Source organism: Dasypus novemcinctus, chromosome 31, assembly GCF_030445035.2.
Source record: "Dasypus novemcinctus isolate mDasNov1 chromosome 31, mDasNov1.1.hap2, whole genome shotgun sequence".
NCBI lineage: Eukaryota > Metazoa > Chordata > Mammalia > Cingulata > Dasypodidae > Dasypus > Dasypus novemcinctus.
In genome coordinates, this window is record NC_080703.1 from 27,033,336 (window position 1) to 27,060,000 (window position 26,665).

General features: G+C 42.7%; 1 protein-coding gene across 1 annotated transcript in view; it reads right to left on the minus strand.

Annotated features, from left to right (window-relative positions):
• Positions 1–26,372, minus strand: part of TGFBR2 (transforming growth factor beta receptor 2) — an 83,720-nt gene extending 57,348 nt beyond the window's left edge. Inside the window, exon 1 of the mRNA XM_004470876.5 lies at positions 26,019–26,372. Coding sequence (XP_004470933.1) covers positions 26,019–26,112 — 94 coding nt within the window. The 5' untranslated portion in view covers positions 26,113–26,372. The remainder of the gene's footprint in view (positions 1–26,018) is intronic.
• Between the last annotated feature and the right edge of the window lie 293 nt (positions 26,373–26,665).

Genomic DNA, 26,665 nt, shown 5'->3' on the forward strand with positions numbered 1-26,665 from the left:
ATTATTTCTCTTTCTCTACCCATTTTGAATCTAGAAAAAGTAAAGGCCTACTTCTCACCTTCTTGCAGGCATTTCTCATTTTATGTTTTTTTCCATCTGGCTTTCTCCTGAGCCTGGCCCCTTAGACCATCAGGGACCCTGAGGCATTGGTCAACATATGGATCCAGAATTGAAAGACTTGCTCTCTGAAAGAAGGTTTTAATTGCAGTTGGCATTTGAGAGCCAGACACTGCGGCAACCATCTGGCAGAAAACTGCCTTGGTCTGGGATGCTGGCAAACAACACCCCGGGCCCCTGGAGACCAGGTGGGACAAGTCTATTGGCCTGTCACACACACACTCCCTGCCAGAAAGAGAAGCGAGTCCAACCACCTAGGAGGATACCATGCATGACAATTCACGAAAGAAAGACATTCCCAAGCAGTCGTTTCCCTCTTCAAATACTTTGGCCAGTTATATACAAAGTATCTCACTGATATTTTAGGAATAGTCTCTTCTCTGACATCTATTGCATAATTGAAACTAATACAGACACTGCATATATCCTGATGTGTACACAGTAAGTGCTCAATAAATGCCAGAAGAATTAAGGCCATTTTGTTAAATCATTATCAATGCTTACTGGAAACAAATGGTGTATCCCACAAGTTCTCTACCCTGTTGTGTGATTTCCATTCAAATTGCTGAAGAATAAAGACTCTTTAACACCAAAAGCATGTCAACATCATTGCTAATACGAGAAATGCAGGTTGAAGAAATGGGGACCATTTTCCACCAATCTTAGACTAGTAAAGTGCAAGTCTGATAAGACAGTGGGTTAGGCAAGATGTGCGAAAAAGCTGGTGGGGTATTAAACTGCTCTAGGGTCTATGCCAATGGCATCTATCAAAAGTACAAATGCAAACAGCCTTTGCCTGCTCCTCCCCTCCTAAGAATGTATGGTATTCATTGATGAATTCATCACAGCATTGTAAGGGCAAAGGATTGCAAACAACCTAAGCGTTCATCAACAGAGGACTGTTAAATTACAGCACATTCAAACACAGATTCCAAAGCAACAGTTAAAAAGGGGGAGGCAGCTCCATTTGGATATCTTTATAAGAGCTGATGCCCAAGCTATCGCATTCCATGAAAAAAGCAAGGTGCAGACCAAAAGAGCTGGTATCTGCTCTGGGTGTCTTCTACTACCCCTCAAGGTCTGCTCTTGGCCACCTGCCTCTCTGCCCCAGGACGCTGAACTTGATGGACTACATCAACTAGCTCCCTCGCCCTGAAGCTTTGATTTGGTTTGGCCAATGAGGAGTATACAAGAGGAGTATACAGCAGTATACAAGAGGAGAGGGCATTTATGAGACTTGCTACCCTGACTCCTTCCTCATGGGGTTTTCTCCAGCTGGCAGAGCGCCTCAACTTAAGGGCACACCTTCTCTCAAGGTGGTCACTCCATTGCAGACGGAGGCCCTCTCCTGGCCCCTTTGGGCCTAGACAGTCAAGACAACTATCATGAGTCCCTGGGAAATGGACTGCCACCTGTGGTTTCCTCACACCCTGTCCACACCTTTGTAAACTGTCCCTTCACTAAACCTTCTTCCCATCATCCTAATTGACGGGTGCCATCTGTGTGCTGCTGGAACCCTGGCTGACAGCCGCGTTGTGGCTGTGTGCGCAGGTTTTATGTAGAGGAGGCGTCCATGCACTCTTATCTCTGGGAGGAGATGCAAAAAAGTGGGAATGTTGCTTGGCCCTATAAAAGGAAAATGAACCCGGAAACAGAAATGGGGAAGAAACGCTTTGCTTCGTGCCCTCTTGTTTGAATTCTCAATCATGTAAATGCACTATTTACTAAATAAATTAACGAGTGTTAAAAAATCTTGTTTTCATTATTGGGTAAGTAACTGAGAATGAACTGGAGAAGGAGGGGTGTGTGTATGTGCTGACGTGTGTTTTCCCTCCCTGTTCGACTTTGCCCAGCTGAGGGAAATTAGCCTCAGGATCAGGTTTCAAGACCCTTCCTGGCTCATGATTTTGTTTTAACAGTTCACTGTGTTGCTTTATGCAAGCTGGATAAACAAAAATGTGTATTCACCAAACAGGTAAATTAAGGGATTAAGGGATGATAATCCATGTATCAAAGGGATTTATCCAACAAGGGACTTTAAACTGGAAACTTGATTATGCCTTAAAACTAGGATTGTTGTGTTTTTTTTTTTTTTAATTTGATTTGCATGGAAAATTTTAAGAAACCATTTATAGAATAATACTGAATGGAAAAGTAATTGGCTTTTTCCAGTGATAAATATAAACAAACTGAGCTGGACTTTCAAATACATCCTTCTCTATTTAACACTCCCAGCCCAAATACATCCAAATAACCCCCAGATATACATATGCTCTTTTCTTGCTATTTCCTGATTTTTTTAGATCACTGAGGATCAAAGTGCAGTTTTAGTTCTCCAAACAGCTTGCCTTTTTGGGGGGATTTATTTCCCAGAATCAGGTCACATATTAGGAGACAAAACCAAACATTTTTAATGACTCTCGCAGATGGAAATATCTATATTGTTGCCAAAGGCAGTAGCTCAAAATACTAGCACTTTTGCCATATTCAAAACGCTGAAAGGCTTTTAGCTCTCTCAATCACCTTCCTTCCTCTTTAAGAGGGACAATGTGGAAAAATTCACTTCTTCTGAAAGCTGGGAAGAGGTGAGCAGTGCGCAGAGAACGCCAGCGCCTATACTTGGCAATTAAATTTCTCATTAACAAAGAACACGTGAACAGTGCATTCATCTGGCAAATCCTGACTTTACGGACTGCGAATGGAGCCAAGAATGAGGAACACGCTGGGGTTGGGGCAGAATAAAAGAGGAAGTCAGCTGGAAAAATGCAGTCACATCACTGCAAATGGGGTATTCTATCAGATGAAGGAGAATGTGGCACTATTTCAGAGGCTTTCAAAACAATAACTTTATTCCTTGGCTGGGAAGTGCTTTTAAATTGGTGTTTCCCATAAAGTGATAGCAACTGAGAAAGCAGTTCTCTCTCAGTTGATATGACATGGATGACGCGCTGTAGCAACAAGGAAAATACCCGAAGAATAATACAATTAAAGAAGATTAACTGACTCTCTTGGTGACAGTTAAACATTGTAAATGACACCATCTAAAGAGGCAAAATAATGAGCCCACAATTTATAGAGTTTTGTAACATTCCAATTAGGCTAAAATAATTTGTTACTTATGAGAAAAAATAGTTTGCATAAAGAAATACTTATTATTCATCTGCTATGTAAGGGGCTTCATAGAAAACCCTAGTGGAAGAGGACAGTGGAAGACCTGAACATGATTCCTTTCCTCCAGATGAGTACATTTTTATAGGGACTGAAAGAATGTGTGCACAAATGATTATTACCCAAAGCGCTTTGGAAATGGCCAAGGTCTAAATGAAGATGTGCTTTTGTAATGGAATTCTTCGGTTAGGACTTAGACGAAACTTTATATCATAGTGTTGAGACGGCTTAATGCAAAACGCAAAAAAAAAAAACAACCTCAAAATCTAGTAATAAGGGATTTTTGAAAGGTAGCAACTAGTAGAGACTCAGAAAACAGGCACCTGAATTAAGCCATTTGCTTCAACTAAACACAGAATTTGGTCTGAACATGGATTGCCCAAGTGGAAGCTTTTTTCCCTCTCTTCAAAAATGCGCTACAGTGTCCTGAGCTCTGCAAAGCACCTGAAAGGTGCTTTTATTAAGAGTTTTATTAAATATGTGAAAACCCTGTTCAAAGAAGATGATTCCTAGAGCTGCCCTTTTTAACAGGGCCTGAATACTACTGTACTTACAGGAGGTCACTCTTTAAGGGTTGATAGCAAGAGGCTGAAGACGCTTGGTTGCTGACAGTCAAATAACTTAGGTTGTAGATCCAGCTAAAGCAGACTGCTAGGTGGGTGCACGAGCCAGGTAACGTATTCTGTTTGACCTAAACTTTCTTTTTGAAAGGTGAATCGAGCTTGTAAATGAGGAGATTTCACCTGAAAAGCTGGATTTCCCACTCTGTTTAAGAAAATAAAAAAGTCAACTGGCGGTGAGGTTTGGTGGCTGCCTTCAGCTGGTGGACACACCCTCAAGTTTGCCCCAGCACTGCCGCTTCTTGTGTCCTACCCCTCTACCTGGTCCCTGGGACCTCTGAGCTATTACCATTAATATTTATTTAACCCATCCATTCTATTCTCTCTTTCAACATTAGAATTTAACTGGAATGCAAAAGACCATAATTTAATTCTCTAATATGAATATGTTTCTAATAGATTAATAGATTAAATTCTCTAATGTGGTTATTCACATTTCAGTTCAAGGAAAAGAGCTGCTTTAGAAATCAGGCCTATGGGGGATAGCAGTAGTAATTACTGTTATTATTATTATCACCATTTATTGACCGGAGACCAAATCCTGATTCAGTATTAAGTGTGATGATTATTTCATTTACTCAAGAAGTAAACGAAATACTTCTTTCACAAGAAGCAGGTAATTTTGTCATCAACATTTTATAGATGAGAGAATTGGGAGCCAAGGAGGTGAACTAATTTATCCAAGGTCAGCGAGAGACAGCTAATGAAGAGACAAAGCAAAGCCACAGGTCACACATTAGCTCTCCGCCGTCTCAAAACTCAACCACAAAACAGGAATCGCGGGGCAAAAGCTGAAAAGGAGAGCTTGAAAGGTATTCAAGTAGAAAGCAAAGGCACCAGGGTGGCCTGTAGGTGTGGAGGGGAGAAGCGTCAGGGGCAAGGGGGGCAGGAAGTTGCTTAGAAAAGCGCTTTGGTTCTTTGCAATGTCTTCACTCATCTTAGGAGACTTACAAAACAAGGACAGCTTGAAATCTAAGAGTTTTGGTGTCAACGACTTGAGTCTGGGTCCAGGCTCTGCCAGGAGTTAACTGTGTCCCCGCGGACAAGATGCTCACCTTCTCGGCACTTCCATGGTACCTTTCAGGGCCCAGCTGTCGAGCACACAGGCTTGCAGTACATGTGAAAATTGTCTAGACAATACAAAGGGCCATGCGAGCACTCTGTTGTTAGAAAAACACCACTCCATGTTAGGCTCTCTCTCACCAAAGAAAATTTTTTGGAAAAAGCAGCTGAAGAGTTTGATAAATCTATTCCTAATCATTAACAGAAGGCAGAAGTTTGATAACTTCTCAGGAACCTTCCAGGAAATTTGGGGGACTAGACAAATTGAAATATAATAATTTTTTGTTACCACTCTGCTCCAAAGCTTTCAAAGCAATATGATGGAATAATCATATTATGATGGATATTTCAAAGCAATATGATGGAATAAAATAAAAAATCTCAAGAATGCTTAGGATCCTTTAAAAAACCTCCCCAAACCAAAGTATAATCCATTTTTAAAATGTTGTTCCGACCCAGCTTAAGTCTGACAAATAGGCAGTAACTAGAGGATCAAGTTCAATTTTCAAATCCTCTGCTGACTCCTGTATAACATGTACCAGACAAGAGCTGATCTGCTTTGGCTTTGAGATACTTTGCTATTTGGCAACATGCTAATAAAGTTAGTGAGTTTGACATGCACAGAAGGGAAGGCAATGGGGCACCTTAAAATTGTGGAATTCTAAGGTATTGATGCAAAGTTAGGTTTGGCTTTCTTTGTCCACGAGGTAACACCAGTATGTTTCAATTGCAGCTGAATGAAGAACTGGAGTATATGAGCAACAATTAACACCTACTTTCCAGCTCAGTGGACTCACCCAGAACAACTAACAGGGAGATGATGATGGACAATGACCATCCCAAAGAGCAGAAGAGTCTGCAACTGCAAGCAAGTTAGTCCCATCCATCTGTCCCATGGGATAGAAGCCTCCTCTCAATTAGAGGTGGAGTGGGCAACACCATCCCAGAATCCTCAGGACTGGGGAATGAACAATGAACTAGAGTAGAGTAGACTTACGGGTATTCTACTATAGACTTATTAAGAATCTAACAATGGAAGAATTTTTATCATTAATGTGGAGGCAGTGGCCACCGGAAGTTCTGAAGGGAGGGAGAGGGAAAAACGAGTGCAATATGGGGACATTTTTGGGACATGGGAATTGTCCTGAATGACATTGCAATGATAGATACAGGCCATTATAATCTTGCCATAACTTAAAAATGGTGTGGGAGAGAGTGTAACCTACAATGTAAACGATAATCCATGCTGAGTGGCAGGGTTCCAAAAGGTGTTCATCAATTGGGGCAAATGTACCACACTCGTGAAGGATGTTGTTAATGTGGGAAAGCATGGGAGCGAGAGAGAACAGGGCATATGGGAATCTCCTATATTTGTTATGTAACATTTATTTAATCTAAGTATCTTTTAAAAAAATAAAAAAGTATATTAAAATATATATCTGGTTACTAAGTGTCTCATGCCATCCAGATTTATATATAAAAGCAACGTTCTTTAACGTCCCCTCTTTGATGTCATTTCCTCGTGTAAAAATTAATTCTGTAATAATGCTCTGATTTGTCCTGGAGGAGAATTCACTGTGTTGGGAATGGAAACAAGTTGCAGTTGAGAAGGCTACATGCTCACAGTCACTGTCTGTGCCTGCTGCCTGAATTGTCCTATGGGTGGGCTGAACAGGCTGCTCTTGGCTTCTTTTATTTTTGAAAAAATATTCACAATTCAACCCCCAAAAGGTCAAGAAAGCTGAATAATTCCAACACGTCCCAGCTTGGACCTGCCAGCCCTCGTTAAATAGAATGAGACCCTCTTCAGCTACTAAGAAAAACAGCTTCAAGACTATCAAGGACGGGCGACTTTATGTTTAGTTTTGCTTGTCTGTTTCCCCTGCAATTTGGAAACCCACTCTTTGACACATCTCAGTTTGCTGTTTCGGTACCACCCCCCACACACACTCGCACACTAACTCAAACCTGATCGCGGCAGCTGACCCCGTCTTGCAAGAGCAAAGCTGCACAGCGGCATTTGAGCATCACAAGGTCAGAAGGAAGGAAAATTCTGTCAGGTGACAGAGGACCACTTTCCGCGCCGCCCTTGTAGGCATTTCCTCTTATTTTATGGGGGATCTGTCGTTTACTGTAACCGTCTACAACAACAAGTTTTAGCATTTAGAAATGTGTATGTTTGCCCTGAATGCCTTCTCCAGGCTCAGCTTGAGTGGTAAGTTATTAACGATAAAAACAGGTATGACTGTATATACACATCCTAGGGCTTGAGCAAAGTCTTGATTATGTCTGATGAACAGTTATATAAGATTAGTATTACCGTTGCCATTTTACAGAAGAGAAAGCTGTTAAAGCCACGTACAGGGGCTGGCACAGACAGCAGGCTATAAGCTACCTGAGGGCAGGGCCTGTCAGCTGTCTTGTTCCCTGATGGACAGTCCCAAGCGCAGGGTCCGGTGCAGTGTAAGGGCTCGATAAACACTGGCTGAGTAAACTAAAAGCTGAACCTCAAAGTCAGGCTTTTTCCACTCTGCCATCTATTCAAGGCTAATTTCCCCCCAAATGCAAATGAAAGAAAAGAAGTATGGTCCTCCGTTTTAAGGAAATGAAAGTGGAAACCACTCCTCGTACTCTTACAGTGTTATACTGGAACAGGGGTCCACTTCTCGAACTTGGAGAGGTTTTGAATCCACTTGGAGCAGCCAAGCTACCCTTGACTGGTTGGCATAAGGGACTAACCCGCGCGTCCAGGCTCCCCTTGGTTTCTGAGATAACACCACACCTCCCCCTTCGTGTTTTTCAAGCAGAGGAAGTGAAATAAGAAAGAAACAAGTTTCAAGCATTGTTAAGGCTTCAAGAAAGGACAACAAAGGGCAGGAAATCTGAAATGAAATCTGAGAATCTGCCCTTAAACTGGGCAGTTGTGCTTGTTTTCTCACCATGTGGTTGAGTGAGAAAGTGTGCGGCTGATTTTTGCCCTTCATGGGCATTACTCACTGCTGTCATGACCTTAGCATTATTTGCAGTAAACAGCATAAAGGGGTGTGGAGAGGTATGTAGCTGGAATTTGTAGGATGTTACCTTCTAAGGACTGAACAATCACTCTCCTCCAAACCCTAAAAATTGCACTGAAGCTGATGAGAAGCAAGAACATTCTTTACATGATGATGTTATTTGATTGTCAGTGAGCTGCAAGTAGAGTCAGGACAGGTTCCAGGAGCCCTTTTAATATGGAAAATGAGAACATGAAGTCCTTGAAATGTCTTCTAACAGTACTTGAGTGGGTCCCTTCCATCTATGGGGAGTGGCCACATCTGTGTACTGAAATAGCATTGAGAACCATGGGTAAGTTTGGAATAAATTATATGAACTTTGAAGCATCTTGGAATACCTTTGATGGGAAAGTCAAATTACAATGCTTTCTAGTTCTAAAAAAGAAGATTTTATAGGCAGGCTGTAATATGCACCTAACTTTGGCCCTTTCAATTTGCCCTCCACTCAAACAATTTTATTTATTAAACTTTGAAATTAAACTTACCTGGTGCTGGGGGTGAGAACAGAGTGCATTGAACACTGCATGGGCCCAGGGGTGACTGAGAAAGTACATGTTCACTACAATTCAGTCTCTTAACCATCTTAGTCTAATCTTTTTACCAACACCAAAGGGAGTGCAGGCTGGCTTCATTTCATACAGGATTCCCATGTGAAAATATGTGTCTATAAATTGTGACTCTTAAAGAGAGTAACAAAGGTGAGAGACCATGGGGTAAGGGAGAGAGAGGAAGAGATGACAAGCACACTCTGGTTTTTGGGCATTTGTATTTACTGTTCCTGCTAACTAGAATGTCCTCACCCCAGAAAGCTTCCTTCTTCATTCCTTAACTTCACTCCCATCTGTTCTCAAATAGCCCATACTTGACCACTCTTTCTAAAATTACAAACACCCGACCACCACTCTCTGCCTCTTAGCCTGCAGGTATCACCTTCTGACACAGTAGTATCATCCTGTTTATCTGTGTACCCAGACTTTCTTCGGTTCACTGCTATACTCCCCAAATCTTGAATACTGTCTGGCACATGGTAGTTGGTACTCAATAAATCCCTGCTGTTGTTGATAGTTTTCCATTTCCCAAAACCCTCTGAAGCCAAGTTGCACATTCCATCCTTAAGTTTCATCAGAAACCTACTTTTCTAATAAATCCCCTTGTGTGGAAAAAAAAAAATTAATGCATCTCTGTAGTTACTGGATAAAGAATAGGATAGGCTCATGGAGGAAATAGGACAATAATAAAAGAGATATGTGGAGCCCAAGTAGGAGGCAGGGTGTGACAAGCCAGGGAAGAATTAAAAGAAAAAGAAAAAGAAAAGAAAAGAGCCCAAGACTTAGTCAACATTAGTAGTAAAAAAAGAAGTTTCTTTCATGGGAGAAGCTGTTACATGAAGGTGGAGGGCCATGGGCCAGCCAAGAGAAGACACCCTCTCAAAACACTGTGTTGAACTCAAGTGCCCAAACTTGAATGGTACGTTTAGTACAGTAGTCACCAGCAAACACACTTCAATTAAAAAATTTAGCCAAAGTTCCATCTCAACTTCTTAAGGAAGCTGTCGTATTAAATGATCAGCTGTCCGTAGTGTCACTGCTGAAGTAGGGACAGAAGACAATAAGGAACGAGGGCTAGAGTTCCACCCTAAACCCTTAAGCTGTGTGTGGCACAGAAGATCCCAGAAGTGAGAGAAATGGACCGAACAAGGTGTGGAACAAGCTGAAACCTCAAGCTTTCGGTTACAGACTCAAACTGCAAATTCCTATACCTAAGATAAAAGATTGTTAAAAAACAGTAAGGTTTATCTGACTCCTAAGGAACTGAGTAATTCTTATTAAACCTGATTTCAATGCCTGAAATATAATGCAGAATTGAGGAACATCAGTTTTGTTTCTATTCAAAGCCCCAGATATGCCTAAAGAAAGTAAATTAACATTCCAGAAAAAATATTGGCCTCTTTTTTTTTTTTTCGGAGGGTTTAAATCACAGCATGCCAAACCAAGGTGAGTTTCTAGAAGAACATAGCTGAGGGGTGACCAAGGAGGGAATGATTTACAAGGGAAAATCCCAGTGTCCTCAAGAAAGCCACTTCTATAAGACCCTTTTGATGGAAACTAAAACCAATTAACAATTTTCCTCCAGGGCAGATCTTCTCCGCAGAGACTCTTCCCTGCCTCTTGAAATTTCCTTTATCCAGTATTTCCAGGAGGAATTGGAAGATTTTCTAATCCCTGCTTTTCCAGGTGAAAATTAAAGTTAGCATAGACCTTAAGCAAATTGCTCTTGCACAAGATGGTACTATTTTTACAGGCCTTTTAAGATTAAAACTAAAAGCACAGTCCATAAAAGAGGTCTGGCTGGGTCCACCTACAGCAAAGTATTATAATTAGAGTGTATTGCTAAAGAGTATTTCCATAACTGTTAGACTATCATGTACCCAGGAAAGAAACAGCCTATAATTTCAAAGTACAGGAATGGAGGGGTACAAATAATTTAATCTGCCTCACTATGATCAAAGATACTAAGAAATGACCTGTTTTGAAGGACTTGAGGAGAATGGGGATTTAGAGATGCCCTGTAACTGTTCTGTGGCTATTAAAATTAACTGAAATAAAATATTTAAAATTCATTTCCTTAAGTCATACCTGCCACATTTCAAGTACTCTATTGTGGCTAGTGGTTGCCACGTTGGACAGTACAAATACAGGGTATTTCCATCATGGCAGAAAGAAAGGACCAGTTAACGGTACTGCTTTCTAAGATGGCCTACACCATTTGTCCCAATATCATCATGGCGACTAAGGCATGACACTCCTTCAATGCTTAGTTCCTGGGCTATCTGCAACCTTCTCCACTCTGATGAATTCCGGGCGGTGGTTTCTATTAATATATGTGATCCACTGACCTCCCACCTTCCCCTTTCTCAAGTCCATTAAAATGGCAGTAGATACAGTAAAACCTATCCCACTGTGACTCTACCCACTGGCCACTCTAGCTTCACTGGAATTCCAAAACTAGGCTACTTGCAGTGGGCACAGGTCAGGAAAATGTCTCTGAGTGGGCTTCTGGAGTGTGTGTGTGTGGGAGGGGGGAGGGAAGCGCTCTCTGGAAATCTGGAAATAACTTTTTCCCTTTTATTTTTTTCAAACTTTGTTTCAGAAGAGACAGCAGGCTCCTCTGAATGGAGTGAGGTCTACACAGACCCTCAGGTTAAGGTGGAAGATACTGAAAGTTCGGGGACTTGAGAAAGCTTCCCCACACATCCTTTTAAGTTTGACGATGGAACTATTATTTTAAAACATCATAAAGTGCTGCTGCCAATGGGGGATCAGAACCCAGGAGGCCCAGGAGAGTTGAGACACGATTAGGAGACTAGAAGAACCAGATTCACCCCTTTCACATTAGAGATTCCTGGTCATGAGAGGGTCTTCTTATGCATACATATTATTTATTCCCCTACTTACAATTTCCCAGTGACTCAGAGAATCAAGCCTAAACTGCATTACCTGGCATTTCAAGCCACTATAATCTGATTACCTATCTGCTGAACAATCCCCTTATCAGAAACTCTTTCATCTCTTAACTCCTCTGCCTTCCCCACCCTCAGAATCCCAGCCTCCCCAAAAGATCATCCAGGAGGACAACAAACCAAGGAGATCAACCCAAGACAGCCTTCCCAGGACCTGGAAAAAGGTCAATGCCTACACCATCAGCTGGAAGGTCTATATGACTGGACAAAGAGGCTCCGAGAACAGTCTCTCCAAGGACAGCAGGGTGTACAAACACTATGCATGAGGGTGGGTCCAAGGCGGTTCCTATGCTGATAAGCCACTTTGGCCAGGGTTCTGCAGAACTGGAGAGCTGCCCCTGTGCATGTGTGGCTGATGGGCACACGTCCCTGGCAGGTGTCTCCCTTGAAGCATGACCCAGGGGCTCACAAGACAATGGTGCCCCATCGAATCTCATGCAGACCTAGGTCAACTGTTATCTCTTCTGAAAAGTCTTCCTTACCACCCACCTCTAACCCGCAGAGCTCTGCCTCCTCTGGCTTTGATTTTTAAGGTGCCTTTGTGGTGATGTAGCCTTTTATATGGACCTTCATTTACTGTATTTACCCTGACTCTGCAGATGAGTTTCTAGAAGGAAAGGGAATTTGATTGTCCCCTACCTGGTCTACTCCAAAACCTCACTCATGCTTGTTACCCTGGATTTCAAGTCAGTAACTGGAACTCCTTTGCTGCGGGACATCAAGGAAGCACCTTGACCGTCCTGCTGCAATTTCCTCCTCTGTGACTTCTCTTGCTCAGATTGGATGAGCGCTTCTCAGCCTATATTTCTCCTTAGAATCACATAGAAAACTTATAAAGCAAGACCGCAGTTCTGAGGCAGGCTGCAATATGCACGGGCCTTGAAAACATCACACTGCATGAAACAAGCAAGGCACAGAAGGACAACTACTCCATGATTTCCCTTATAGGAAATATCTAGAAATAGTCAACATGTAGATGTTACCAGGGAAGGAAGGGAGAGGGAAAGCGGAGCTGACGCTTGGTGGATATAGAGTGCTTGCCAATTTTGGAAACTTTCAAATTAAAAATTAAAAAATAAATAAATACCCCCCCCAAAAAAAAAAAAAAAAAACCACAATTGATGCCTGGACCCTACCCCAAGCAAATGAATCAGAACTTCTGGGGATTTGTTCAGGCACCATTATTGTTTCAAGACCTCCCAAAATGATTCTAATGTGCAGCCAGAGTTGAGAAAATAAATACAGTTGAAGAAAGGATTTATTCTATATGGAATGAAGAACTCAGTAGGAACAAATATAAATGTTTGAGATAGGGGAACATGGCAATACTGAATAAAGGTGGCTGGGCAGACTTCCAAGCAATGCTTCCCAACTTTGCCTCAAGTTGGCTGCTCAGTAAATTACACAACGCATCATAACAGAATCTTCTTGTTAATGTAGACAGGTACAGTCAAGCCCAACTTAAATAATTTTCTTATGTGACTCACACTCTAATAATGTGCTGGGGTGAGGCGAGGATCATAAATGTAATTGCCCCCAAGGCATTTTGCTGCCATTGTATAAACTCTTCCTGGAAGATAATTTTTAGATTAATTTTTAAGTACAGATTTCACAAGTTCATATGTTTTTAAAGGGTGGAGATTCTTTGCCAATTACCAAGAAAACAATAAGCTTAAAGAAGATCTGTTTGAAAGGTCTGAGGAGCAGCTTTCCTGAGAAAGCTGAATTTCTAAAGTGTTTTGACCCCACAAGTCACCATACACAGTAAGTTCAAGGTGACTGACAGAGAAAGCTTATCTCCCTTTAGATAATTTAGAAGAATAGTTAATATGGTAAATAGTTCCTTAGATGGGAATTAAAAGCTGTGAATAAGATTGCCATCAAAAAGTCACAAAGCTAAATAGAAACAACTCAAACAAAGAACTTTCAATTTCAATGTATTTCCAATTTAATATCTCTTCCTTGTCTACTTTTTCCATTAAACAAATATATATATTTACATAAAGAGAGCAAGAACACCATTTATATGCCCATCTGAAGAACCACTTCTGAAATGTTTTAAATTTGATTATTTTCTTGGTACAATTCTATTTGCCTTAACAGGAATCAGTATGTAAAAAGTACAAATTTTTAAAGATTATATATAAAAGGTATTATTCGAGAAGATTTATATGGAATCCTTATTAAAAAGAGGTGCATAAAAAGGTAGAAGTGGAACCTATTACAGTTTGAAGAAAATCTCTCAGATTATAAATTCACGAACCCAGTAACCTGGTTATTGTTTAATGAGGCTCATCTGGAAAATCTCCATGGAAGAGGATGAATCAGAATGGTCCTCTGTCCCAAACCCTTTGGAAAAACTGTCTTGATGCATACGGGTGGAAGAGAAGAGAAAGAGGTCGGTAATAGTGGGTGGGAGCTGAATTAACGAACTTTCCTTAATCAAAGCTAGGTAAAACTACCTCAGAACAGCAACTTCCCATTTTATGTTGTGGGGAAAATAACATTACAGAGAGCCAGCTGCAGAAAAGCTGCAATATAAATTAACTTTGTGTGTCGGCAAACACAAGAAGGAGTGTCTGCTGTGCCTAATCAAGTCCTTTGACAATTCCATGCAGATAGTCCCATGCCTACAAGGTGAAGAAGAGCCCTTCTGCCCAAGTCCGGGATGAGCTTAAGCACCCTGAAGCTCTGGTGAAGAGGGAAACCACAGAGCAACTGGAGCAGCCTTTTATAAATGGCAACATTTGTCTACTGACAGTTGTGACACAGCCATCTAGAAGACAGACCAGATGGTGTTTAAAAGAGAACCTTCTCCATAAGAAAAGGGAAAAACAAAAATGGACTCTTTACACAGCCTGAACTCTAGTAAGACTGGTGGACAAAACCTTTAAAGTGTGTCTTCAACGGGGAATTGCTCCTCTCCTAAAAATGGCTTCTAATGGGAGCTTATCAAGGGAAAGAACAAGGAGCATGGGTCAACCCTCTAGTTCCTCTTCTACAATTTGGCTACAAAAATATGGTAGAAGCATGGTCTTACACACAAGCCCCTAAGTGAACTGAGAAATAAAGATACAAAGAACAACAAATTTGTTTTGACTGGCAGAACTCAAGTAAAACAGACATCTAATATTTAGTCAAATGCTATTATGTAAAAGAAATGATACCTCAAAGAGGCGCAGAGCCAACAGATAGCGACGTGGCACAGAGGAGGTTAAAATTAATTGTAGCCACAAGTTATTCAAGAAGTTACACTGAACTGTTATCAAACCTTAATCCCTCCAGTGAACTCAAGATGCCAAAGGCATCTCATTAACAAAACTGGCTAACATGCAACTCTCTAAGTTATGAAAATGCTTTGTAAAGTGCTGAATAAACGTAAGGGATTATAATATTCCTATCAAGATCAACATCAAAATCTTAGAAGATGGCTGTTGGTGGCAGTTTTGAAAAAGCAGGCAGTGGTATCCTAACATTCAAAGTATGCTATTTCAACCATTTCCAGGAAGGGCCATAGAATATAAGACCTTCTTATTTCATACCCCATAGGTAGGCAGGGCATTCTTAGTCCACGTGTATGAAATGGTATGAAGTCAGCCATGGCTCCAGCGGAGGGTCTTCATGGGCACAGATCATGGAAGGGAAGCAGGAGATTGATCTGGAAGCTGAGTTTGCACAGGAAGCCCACTACTATTGGAGGCAAGAATGCATATTTATTTAGGATGGCTTTGCAGGTAGCTGATGGGGGCTAGGGTAAAGAAGAGAGCTGAAGACCTTCAGAACTATCCTTTGAGACCAATCCTATGAAATTCCTAAGGTTCATATTTAAGTCTACAAAGTATGTGCCATTTGAACAGGGCCTTCCCTAAAGTGCAAGCAGGTGTCCCAGTGGATGCTTGCTCTCAACCAGGAAGAAGGGTGCCTCAGGCACTCTCCATGGCCATCGAGACCCCGCCAGCTCCCCTTCTCAACCATCTCAATGGCAGAAGATAACCTATGATTCATGAAGATGAAAGGCAGGAAGTGGCAAGAACCTGTCCTGAGTCAGACATCAAACAGAAATGATTGAGTTTATGAGCTTTCCCCCTGGCCTCCAACGTCATAGTGCCCTGGGGCCCTCTACAAAAGATTAACAAATGAGAGGATAAATGAATCAAAGGCAGTCTGAGATGGATGGAAAAACAGCAACAGCCTTCAACTCCCACAGACCGCAGCTCCCCAAAATTCAGAGAAACAAAAGAGTGCAAAGAGAGCAAGCCTCCCCTGTCAAGTGCACGTTACAAAGATCAGATCAACCAAGCCTGAGGTTCTCTCAGACAATAACACAGAGAGCTACACATATCAAAGCCAGTAACACACACCTCAACTCTTGGAACCATGCAGAAATAATCTTTTCATGAGGATGTGTGAAAAGTGCTGGGGAAGAATCAGACCGAAGAGTTCTCATACACACATAAAATCGCAGGCAGGTTTGCAAACAAAGTCATGAGTGAAAAAGCAAGAACTGTAACAGAAGCTGTGAGAAGAGAAGACAGGCTAGTAAAGGGAGACCTACTCAAAGAAGTAGCATTCAAATTAGGCTTTATTTCAAAGGCGAGAGGTGTTGTAAGACACAGGGATAGAAGAGGCAAATTTAGGGGAGAAGAATGGTCATCCACTAGGGTATATGAAAGCAAAAGGATGTGTGAAGAAGCCTGGCTCTGCTGGAGCCAGGGAATGAGGCGTGCCTATGGAGAGAATGGGCAGCCGTGCAGAGGCACTCAATCAACCCTGCATCCCACTTGCATTCAGAGCATTCTCTTAGGAGCCATAGAAATACCAGTGGAACCTCTGACCTCAAGAAATAAGCCATGCCATCACCAGGGAGCCATAGAAGGGCTTCTTAGCAGGAGAGCCACCTAAGCAAAATGATGCCCAAAAGAGAAAACATATAACTGATGGCAATGTATGTGGGTGGAAGTGATAAGGAACAAGGGGAGTCTACAGGCTGAAACCAATCAGGAAATTCTTACAGATGACAAAAAATAGGAGTTCAGGCTTGCATTCTGGTAGCATGATTCAAGAGCAAAAATGAAACCAAATGGTTATGTATTTCACGTAACTAGGTTCCTGTTGTAAATAGATGTCTGATTAAGACATTCTAGATATTAACACTCAAACATCATTCTGATGAATAAGTTGCGATGTGAGGCCACAGGAAGCAACAGGAAACATCGGCTGCAATGGAAAGTTTTTCTTTTTGGCCAAGTGAAGCTCAGATGTCAAAAGCAAACGAACAAAGTCAGGCAACGAAATTGTTTGGACCACTCGGAAAAGTCATCCTGGGAACTGGTTATTGAGGCCGCCACACTACCTAAGGGCATTAGAAATGGATGAGGACTCATCATTCTAGAAAACACATATAAGTGAGGTGTAAAAAGCTGCCCTGAGTAATTACAGAAACCAATCAAAGAAAAAGCCATTAGTAGTGCTCCCCTATCAGTCTAAACTAAATGTTAAGAGATTCAAGAAACACTTAGTGGGTTCCAACTGAGTATCAGCCAAATAAGTTTCTCATGATAAAAGGGAAGGATTAAAAAATTGTCAAAGGGCAAAATCACTTCTTGAAAAACCCGGGTCACTGATTCATTAACTTATTGGGTGCATACTTTGTACAGAGCAGAGCGCTACATCTTTTAGGAAATGCCAAAGTGTAACAGTTCCAGAATCAATCAAGGCCCCGATAGGGCAGTGGTCTGCGGTGCAGTGCCTAATGAGGTAAACATGATTTATGCTGTGAATTCAGAAGAGAAACGGGGCCTCGGGTTCCACCGCTCATTCAGCAGAGGAAGGATCCATGAAGGATGCTTTGGGGAAGCGACTGCTGTCACTGCCTCATTTAAGGGCTTGCCATCCGTGTGCTCTCTCTTCGGCTCGCCTTAGGGTGTAGTTTCCTACAATTAAAACAGGAGGTATGGGGAGCGGGGCATAGGGGGACCCCCGCTATTTTCTATGTAACATGTATGCAACCTAAGTATCTTTAAAAAAAAAAATAGGTGCAATAGGGTGTCATTTTCGGGACACTGGAATTGTCCTGAATGAGATTGCAGTGATGAATGCAGGCCATTATATATCTTGTCATAACTTACAAAAACGTGTGGGAGAGAGTTTAAACTACAATGTAAACTATAATCCATCCTTAGTGGCGATGCTCCAAAATGTGTTCATCGGTTGTAACAAATGTACCACACTAATGAAGGATGTTGTTCATGTGGGAAAGTGTGGGAGGGGGAGGGGGGCATATGGGAATCCCTTACATTTTTTAGTGTAACGTTTATGTAATCTAAGTGTCTTTAAAAATTTTTTCTTTTAAAAGCCCAGGCCTTGTAGCTTGAGAGCAGTCGAAAGACTCTTAAAACTAGCAGCAACTATTCCTTCAGGCCTCCTCTCCCTCCCGGACAAAGAGCCTGTGCTGACGCACTCACACCCCGCAAACCACTTGACTGTTTTGGAACCCGCTTTAAGGCTCCTAGAACTGTGCTGCTCAAACCACAATGTGCACATGAATCACCTGCAGATCTTGGTGGAATGCAGAGCATGATTCACTAGGACTGGGGCAGGGCCCGAGATTCTGCATGTCCAATACATTCTTGGAGTTGCTAATGCTGCTCGTCCCTGACCGTCTTTTGAATCGCAGTGAGTTTATTAAAACACCCTTAGTTGCTGTTACCAGGGCGTGATAGATAAAAAACTTAGTTTTCAGGGTCAGAACACTTAAGCTCAGGATTTGAGGACTTAACAGAGCTGGGTGTCAGGGCAGATTGCAACTCATGAAATCTGGATGTTCAGAAAAGACAGAGGTTCCTGAAGCATTGAGCAAGAAATACAAGCAGGACCCCAGAATATAGCAACAAAAAATGGACTGGTCCTTTGTGCATGAGAATAGATAAATAGGAGAAAAGACTGGCAACAACAGCAAAAAAGACTAACTATACCAGAAGGTATAAGAAGATAAACTGAGATTTACAACAATGTAACTTTAGGTATTCCAGGAAAGTGAATGCAAACCCTGTTACTCATTGGGGTGGACTTTTTTTCCCTTGCCACATATTTGAAGGACAAATGATATCACATTGTCCTTTTTCACCCAATACTATGGGTTTTAGAGGACCTCACTGAGACACAAGAGTGGTTACAGGGTCCCTCCTCTGTGCTAAGGAGTGTCTGCAGACTAAAAGAAAATACAATTATGGGACCAGCATCTACCCTTGACTAAAAGAGACATCTGGAACCTGCCAATCTGCAGCAGATTTTGTCTTTTCTGAGAATATTTTAAGAAACGCGGTGGAGAAATCTTTGAAAGGCAACGGAACACTAATTATATCCAGACAAGTTTCCTTTCTTTCCAAAAGGAATATAGAAGCTCCTCCAGGGTTCTATTTCTTCTCCTAGACATAGCAAAGCAAATGCAGCAACTTTTTATAATGTTCTACTTTAGGAACAACCCTCACAGGCACCTTTATCAATTCAGAGGAAAAGGAGAATGCAAACAGCATAATTAACCAAAGCAAAATGATTGGACCACTAAAACCAAGCCAGCTATTTCTTCGGTAAGAAGGAGTGAGTTCCAGCTGAAGTAAACATGCTATTTGGTCAGGGGACATGCTCAGACACCTGGGGTAGGAAATTCTTCAAAATAACTACGGTTTCTTTGGTTTTCTTTCATTTCTTTTTTAAAATACTCCATCTCCAATGGACTCCAAATAATATATTGGTATTTGTCGATCCTGACAAATTTTCTATTCTAATTAGTTCAGGGCTGGGTAAATGGTTTCTAAATCAACGTCATTGCTTTCCTCTACTAACATACAGAATGGAACTTGTCAAAGCAGAAAAAAATGTAAAAACTCATCTTGTCTGATTCTTGTCACTGTACTTCTGTAGAAGGAAAATAAGACCTTGGGGGTTCCAGAGGCTTCACCAGGTCGCTGGATGCCAGGGTGCCCAGCCCAGGGAGCTTGATCTCCTAGGCAGAGACTTTCTTTATCATAACCGAAGGCACAGCTCTGGATTTCTTCTTGTCAAGGTTTTGTGGCAATTATATATTTGCCACTTATTTTGTAGTTGGCATGAGGCCTCTCAAGTAGGAAAATGATAGAGGGTTTGGCTCGGAGGGGTCATTTTTTATTTATGCCCTAAGTCAACAACCAGCAAATCCTACCATTAGGTATAGTAGACCCAAGGCTTGTGAAGGCTGAAGTTCATAAATTTCAGAGCACTATTTTTAAGAAAAAGAATACAAAATTAAGCCTAGAAGTGTAGGTGTGAAAGTGAATAGTTAGGCTTCAAAATGCACCATAAACTACAAATTTTTTAAAGCTGCAAATACAACTATAAAATTTAAAAGAAAACAAATATGTTTATTAACTAACGGCCTGACGCACCTCCAAAGTATTTTTTCCCACATTTTTTACTGCATATTCTTTGATCACCTCTTCCAATGATATTTCTGCAATATTCTTTATAGAGAGAACAGAAAAATAATTCCGTCTTTCCTGTAGCATAGTGGGTCGGAATTTGCAATTTATGATTGAATAATTTGGAAAAGTTCCTCTCAGGTTCATATCTCATTATAGGTAAGGCCATGTAGGTTTTTTAGATCTTCTCCAAATTTGGGAAAACCTCTATTGAGTTTCTTTTATATGACAGTTTTAAGATTCAGGGCATTTTAAGTTTTCTGAAATATTCTTTGACTTGATGACATTCACCAACCACACTGAGAGGACACCTTCCAGGAAGAGGCCTTGAAGTCTAAATTTCATTTGTTACATGGTAAATTATGGTACCATGAGATTTCCCCTACACATCTGATGCGCCCTTATCTCCCCCACTCCTTCCATATAAAGCTCCTATTTTACTTAGAATGCCTAAACTCCAGGATGGCATAAAGATTCCATGATTCAACCAAGACTCTATCACCATTTCCCATTGGCACCTGAGATTTGAATCTCACGAGTCTTTGACACTAGCTCTGACCCTGTAGGAATTCTTAAGAACCTAAAGGTCTATAAACAAGGGGCCATGTGTTAACTATACCCAAAGAAACAGATCCTCCATGTCAGGTGCTAAGATCTAAAAAGCTGATCACCTCCAGGTTTTTAAATTATTTGGACCTCAAAAGTTAAATCATCCCCTTCTCCTTCAGTTACGCTGGATGGATTCATCGCTTCCTACCTTCACCAGCAGTTGTTTGAGGCCTGTCCAAGATGATGATCAGAGTTTGTGGTTAACAATACACATCTTTGAAAATAGCCCATGTCCAACTGCTATAAATGCTCACCATGGGTCACCCGCAGTAGGACTTATCCCCAAGATGCTATTATCAGACTAGAAACATCTCCTGCAAAGAAATCCTACCGCACCTTGATTTCCTGTAGTGCAAAGTTGACCAGGAAGGAGACAGACCATGAAGACAAAGGAAATCAATTAAGTCAAGGGCACTGGGTTAATGGGAATAGATATTAGATGCTACGTTTCTCCTCTCCCTTCTATGACATCCTTTTACTCCTTCCCCAAGTCCCCTCCTAGCAGGTACATACACATCCCCACTCCACGAAACACAGCCTAAGAGACTACAAGCAGGACCCACCACCAAAGAGGCAAACCTCAAGTGACCTTGAGCAGACTGCATTTTCCCCATTTATAAAATACAGATGACACAACTTATCTTGCGAGTTGCTTTTGAAGATTAAATTAAATAGGTAATGTCAAGTGGCTGGCTCAGAAGAGATTCCAGATAAATGTTACTTCTCTCTCCCTCTGTTCCAACACCCTACTTCTCCCTGAACTAAGCCAATTTGCCTGCTCTGCATTCTAAACCCTTCTGACAAGCCGGGCCAAGAAGTATAACAATCATTATCTTGCTCCACTTAGAAGCAACAAGTGACTGGGGAGGTAAATCTACAAGGAAAAGAGGGAATGTAGATTAAGCAGTGAACCTTCTTGCTGCTACTGTTATCTGCTAAGACACTTCCTCTGAAAATCATGAGTTAAATCGCAGGAGGATCTGGAGGGCAAAGGCTAGCAAGGTGATAGAGTTGAGCTTTTAAGTGGAAATTGGCTAAATAATGGCATGCTGGAGCCAGGAAGCAGGTTTCCTCTGCAGCCTATTTTAAACTGTTTTGGTGGTTTGCATCAGACCTAAATAATACCCACGCTGCTCTAAGCAGACAGTGGCTGCTAGGGGACCACACTTCCCTTAGATCAACTCTGCTTCACTGCTTAGAGATCAAAACATACAGCCCTGATGAGAAAAAAGAAACTTGTGATCTAAATTTAGACTTTAGCATTTCGTTTTAATGAAAGTCTCCTTTCAACAACACTCTAGGAAGAAAAAAAAGAATTCTGTATTTACTGGATAATTTCGTTGGTGGAACTTCTAAAAAGTTTTGCAATGGCTTTGAATGCCCTACACTAATTCAAAATGTTTACCTAAAGGGGTTGGATGAAAACCTGTAGCAGCTCTCCATCATGTTTGTCGGAAGTCGAAATCTCAGGAGGAGCTCAACTCTATCACCTTGCTAGCCTTTGCCCTCCAGATCCTCCTGAGATTTAACTCAATATGGTACTGTAAATACAGCCAAGTTGCCCATTTAGATAAATGTCAAAACTGTTCTCACCACAAGGAGAGATTTTACCTTTCAGATGAAACATTCAAGGCAATAAATGTTTGGGTGCTAAAATGCCAGACCTAAGTTGCAGGATGAGGTAAAGGCTCAGTTTAGCATTTCCTGGGAGTTGTGCCAGGCACTGCAGGAGACCCTGGGGATAGAGAAATGAAGAGGACACACCCCTTGTCTTTGAGATCTAATGGACAAGGGAGTCACATAAAGATATAATTTCAGCTTCCTATTATTAAGAGCTGAGAGAGGTGTGTACCCAGAAGGAACACTTAGCCCAACCTAGGTCATTCATAGCAGGTTTCTTTTAAAAGATGACATTTGAGTTGTCTTAAAAGATGAATGAAAATTAGCCAGGTGGCAGCAGTTCCAGACGGAGGTAAGATCTTGTTTGAGCAAGGGTGCTGCTGCCTAAACTGCTGACAGGGCATGTGTGTATCAGCATACACAGGAGTAGACTGGGGACTTTATCACCAAGAGGAAAGTCAGGCTTGGTGGGACATGCTGCAGAGGCAGATGGGAACCCAGTCACTGAGCGCCTTGTTGAACCCAGTTAAAGAGCTAATAATACTAATAGAAGCTGATATTTACTGATCACTTACTAAGTTGCAGCCATTACGTTAAGCATTTTAAAGCATTATTTCGTGTAATCCTCAGGAAAATTCCATGAGGCAAGTTCCTCAGCCCCCAGAACAGATGAGGGCTTAACAGAGATAAAGTAAGTTTGCAACAAGTTACACAGTAACAGGAGGGGATTTGGAACTCAGGACAGCCTGATTCCAAAGTTCGTACCCTACACTCCTGCACTTCCAGTCCATCCTCAAACGGAAGCTGGCAGATACATCAGGTCCATCATGCCGGATACAGAATGGAGGTTGGAATTAAAGATGGCCTGTGTGGGCCCTGAAGCAAGGCAGGGATACAAAAGTAAGTCAATTAAAAATATTTTCAGAGGGACTGAGAAGGAAACATGTACCCTGTCCTACTGCGTTCAACGGGTGTGGGCTTTTGAAAACAGGGTCTAGAAAATAAAACACCAGTATGCAAAAATTCTCCCAAGTTGAACTGTGTCTCCTTCTCTTTGCCTGAAAGATTCTGCCAGATGTTAAACTCAATGAAGGCAAAACCCATGCCAGTCTTATTCATTCAGGATGCGTTCTCCTGGGCACAGCATCCTGCCTGGCACAAGGAGATACTCAATAAATATTGCTGAGAAGGAATGAGTAATGGCCACTTTTTACAAGGGTACCAATGAGGTGTGACTCTTAATTGGAAAAATAGGGTTAAAAATGATCTTAAAAAAAATCCGTAAAAGTCATATTGATAACTGAGCCACAGTGAATAGTCAACTGAAATGGAAAGCATTTAACAGTGATGCTGATTACACTAATGATAATGAGGAGTTGTCACTATGGGATGCTATGTTGAACAGTCAGCACTCAATTCAAACTGTGATTAGTATTTTGTATTTATCAAAACTGATAAAAAATAAGATGTTACTAAAGGAAGTGGCCTGGAGGGGAAATAAGCTTTACGGGAACAAAAGCAAATAGACTAAAGATCAAATTCTGGGCCTAGTACTTTCTAGTCTCTGATCCTCACAGAGTAACCAGAAAGAAATTTATTCCTATGACACTTTTTACCAACGTTTAGTTCTCAACAAGAATTTTTTGAGGTACTTGAAAAGTAAAAGTATATTTTTCACATATGAAGAGTTTCCAGACATTTATAGTTTTTCCCAAGTGTAATTTCTTGGTTTTGTGAATTTAGGAAGAGTAAATCTACTAAATTATAAAAAAAATTTTAATATATTTCTCAATAAAATTTGTTCTTGTACTGAAATCCTTTGCCTTCTTGTCAATCTACTAAACAGAAGATGGATTTGCTTTCAGTTCACCTAGGAGGAGGCTATAGACAAGCTCAGTTCCTCATATCTTATCTCACTCTAAGATATTCTGAAAAATGTTTTGACAGTTAACCAATTAAGTTAGAATATCCTGAAACTATTTCCTTACATGGAAAATTAAGATGCAAGTAGAATTAGGTTTCTCATCTACACTATCACTATCTTCAATCTTCAATCATCCTTGAAGTTTTAATTTGAATCAAATGAATACAAATTCAAAATGATCTCTTAGTTCACCAATTTTGAAACTTTAATTCCATAAAAATATGAAAACTGTGGGTTTTGTAAAAAATTACAAAACTAAAAACCCACCCAGCTTTTAAACTAATTGTTTAAAAGTGTGTATATAAGATGAAATGCAAATGACTTATGACTATTGAGTTTGGAATTTGCAAATAATAAATCTTATCCTTGTAAACAAAACTTATCCCACGTAGACAAACAAAACCAGGGCCCACTAATTTCCTTCTTTCATAATCTGAAAGAAAATGTTCATGACTTTTAATGCACACAAAAAATTAAGGGTGCCACTTTTAATTATTTATTAGCAAAAGATCGGTTCATTTCTAAGCGTCTGCAGCTAAATGAGAGACCCTTGAGTGTTCTGGTAATTGCAATGTAGGCAAACATCAAAGAGCAAAACCCTGAGAATTTATTAAACCATAGAACCCAAATCTGTGTTAGGATTTTTTTTTTCTTACAACAGTGCTTCTTCCTCATTCCTTTAAAAAACGTCCATCCTCAAGCTACCTGCATTCTACTTCAAATGCGCAGTCTGTGAAATTCACCACTTTGTTGCACATTCCTTCTACACAAACTTAAAGCAAAGTATGTCTGTGCCCCTTGGTTAAATAATCTATGTGCTACTTGTGATGTGGACTGTCAACATCCTCTAAATTTCAACCAAAATCTACACAGGGCATCTCCAAGTCATCAAAGGAAAAAAAGAACAAGATGTTAAAGATGAAGGCAACAGAAACTTAACTAAAGTCAATCTTGTCATTTTACAAGCGAGAAAACTGAGGCCCAGAAAGGTTACATAACTTGCCCAAATACCCAGTTATTCAGACCACAGCAGCGGATACTCAGTGACATGGTCCAACTTTGCAAGAATTCTAACTGCTGAGGTCTCGGGGACGCTGCACCTTCCGGAACAAATCATTAGGAACCCAATTTATGCATTTTTTCCCCCTACAAGTTCTAGAGTCAGATCAGGTGGGCCGCCTAGGCACAATCTTAACCCTTTCGTTTCCACCCAAACGGTAATCGCAGAGAATCACCAACTTCCCGAGGGCAGGACTGCCTTGCTCTGGGCAGATCCCCAGCAGCTGGTGGGCACTCAGGAAGGCATTCTCCGCTCTCCATCCGACCACCCCTCCTGGGGACCCCTGAGCCGCGCCAAGGTGTCAGGGGAGTCAGACTTTTCCGGGGAACTCGCTTCTTTCCTGGAAACTCTGATCCACTAACTCTGGCCCGAGAACTCCGCCCGGGGGGTGAAATGCACGGCCCCTGGCAGGAGCTAAGGAGGGAGAAACTGAGTCAGGGGGTGTCTCGGCAAGCGAGAGGAGGGTGGGGGCGCGGTGGCCCCAGGTGCGCGGGCTGCCGGGGCGCCTGCAGCCCGGGGCCGCCGCTCCGCTGCCGCCTGCGGATAAAGCAACTTCTCAAACTTCCCTTTCCGGGCTTGGGGGCTGGCCGCGGCCCGCACGGCGCCGAGCGAGCGCGGGGCGTCCCGCGCCCCCTTCCCCTCTCAACTTTCCTCCTCGTGTCCCGAACTCCCGCATGCCCGCGGATTCGGGCGGCAGGCGGCGCGGGGGACCCCGATCCTCGCTCCAGCCACGGGGCCGACTGTCAAAGCGCGGGGTCCGGGGTCCCCCAGGCGCCCCCCGCGCCAGCCGGGGCCTGCGGGCCACTCACCGGACTTGGGAAGGTGCGGCGGGATGGTGCTGGCGATGCGCGTCCAGAGGACGAGGTGCAGCGGCCACAGGCCCCGGAGCAGCCCCCGACCCATGGCAGCCCCCCGGCGCTCGGCATAGACCGAGCCCCGCGCGCAGCCGAGCGCACCGCCCCGGGGCCCCCCGGGCGCGCCCTCCGCGCACCCCGCGGGGCGGGCCGGCTGGGGCGCCCGCGGCCGGGCGACGCGGGGGCCTGCGAGCGGGCGAGGGCCCCCCGGCGCCCGAGGGGAGTCGCGCGGGAGGCGGGGGCCGCGGCGGGCGGGTGCGCGCCCCGGGGAGACGGCGGGCCGGGCGGCGAGTGACTCACGGCCCTGCGCCCGGGCGCTGCGGGGGAAACAGGAAACTCCGCGCCACCAGCCGCGCAGGCCCTCCCGCCACCGGGCGCCGGCTCCTCTCCGCCCTCGCAGGCCCGGCGCGCCCCCGCCTGCCAATCATCGCCCCCGGCCCGGCCCCTCTCCGGGCTCCGGCCCCCCCCCTTTCGCCGCCCCCCCCCCCCCCGCCCACAGCGCCCCCCGCCGAGGATCTCCCCCGAAACGGCGACGGGCGGGTGGGGCAGAAAAGCAGCTGACCTGAAAAAGTGCCCGCCCTCCTCCAGACCCTCTTCCCCAC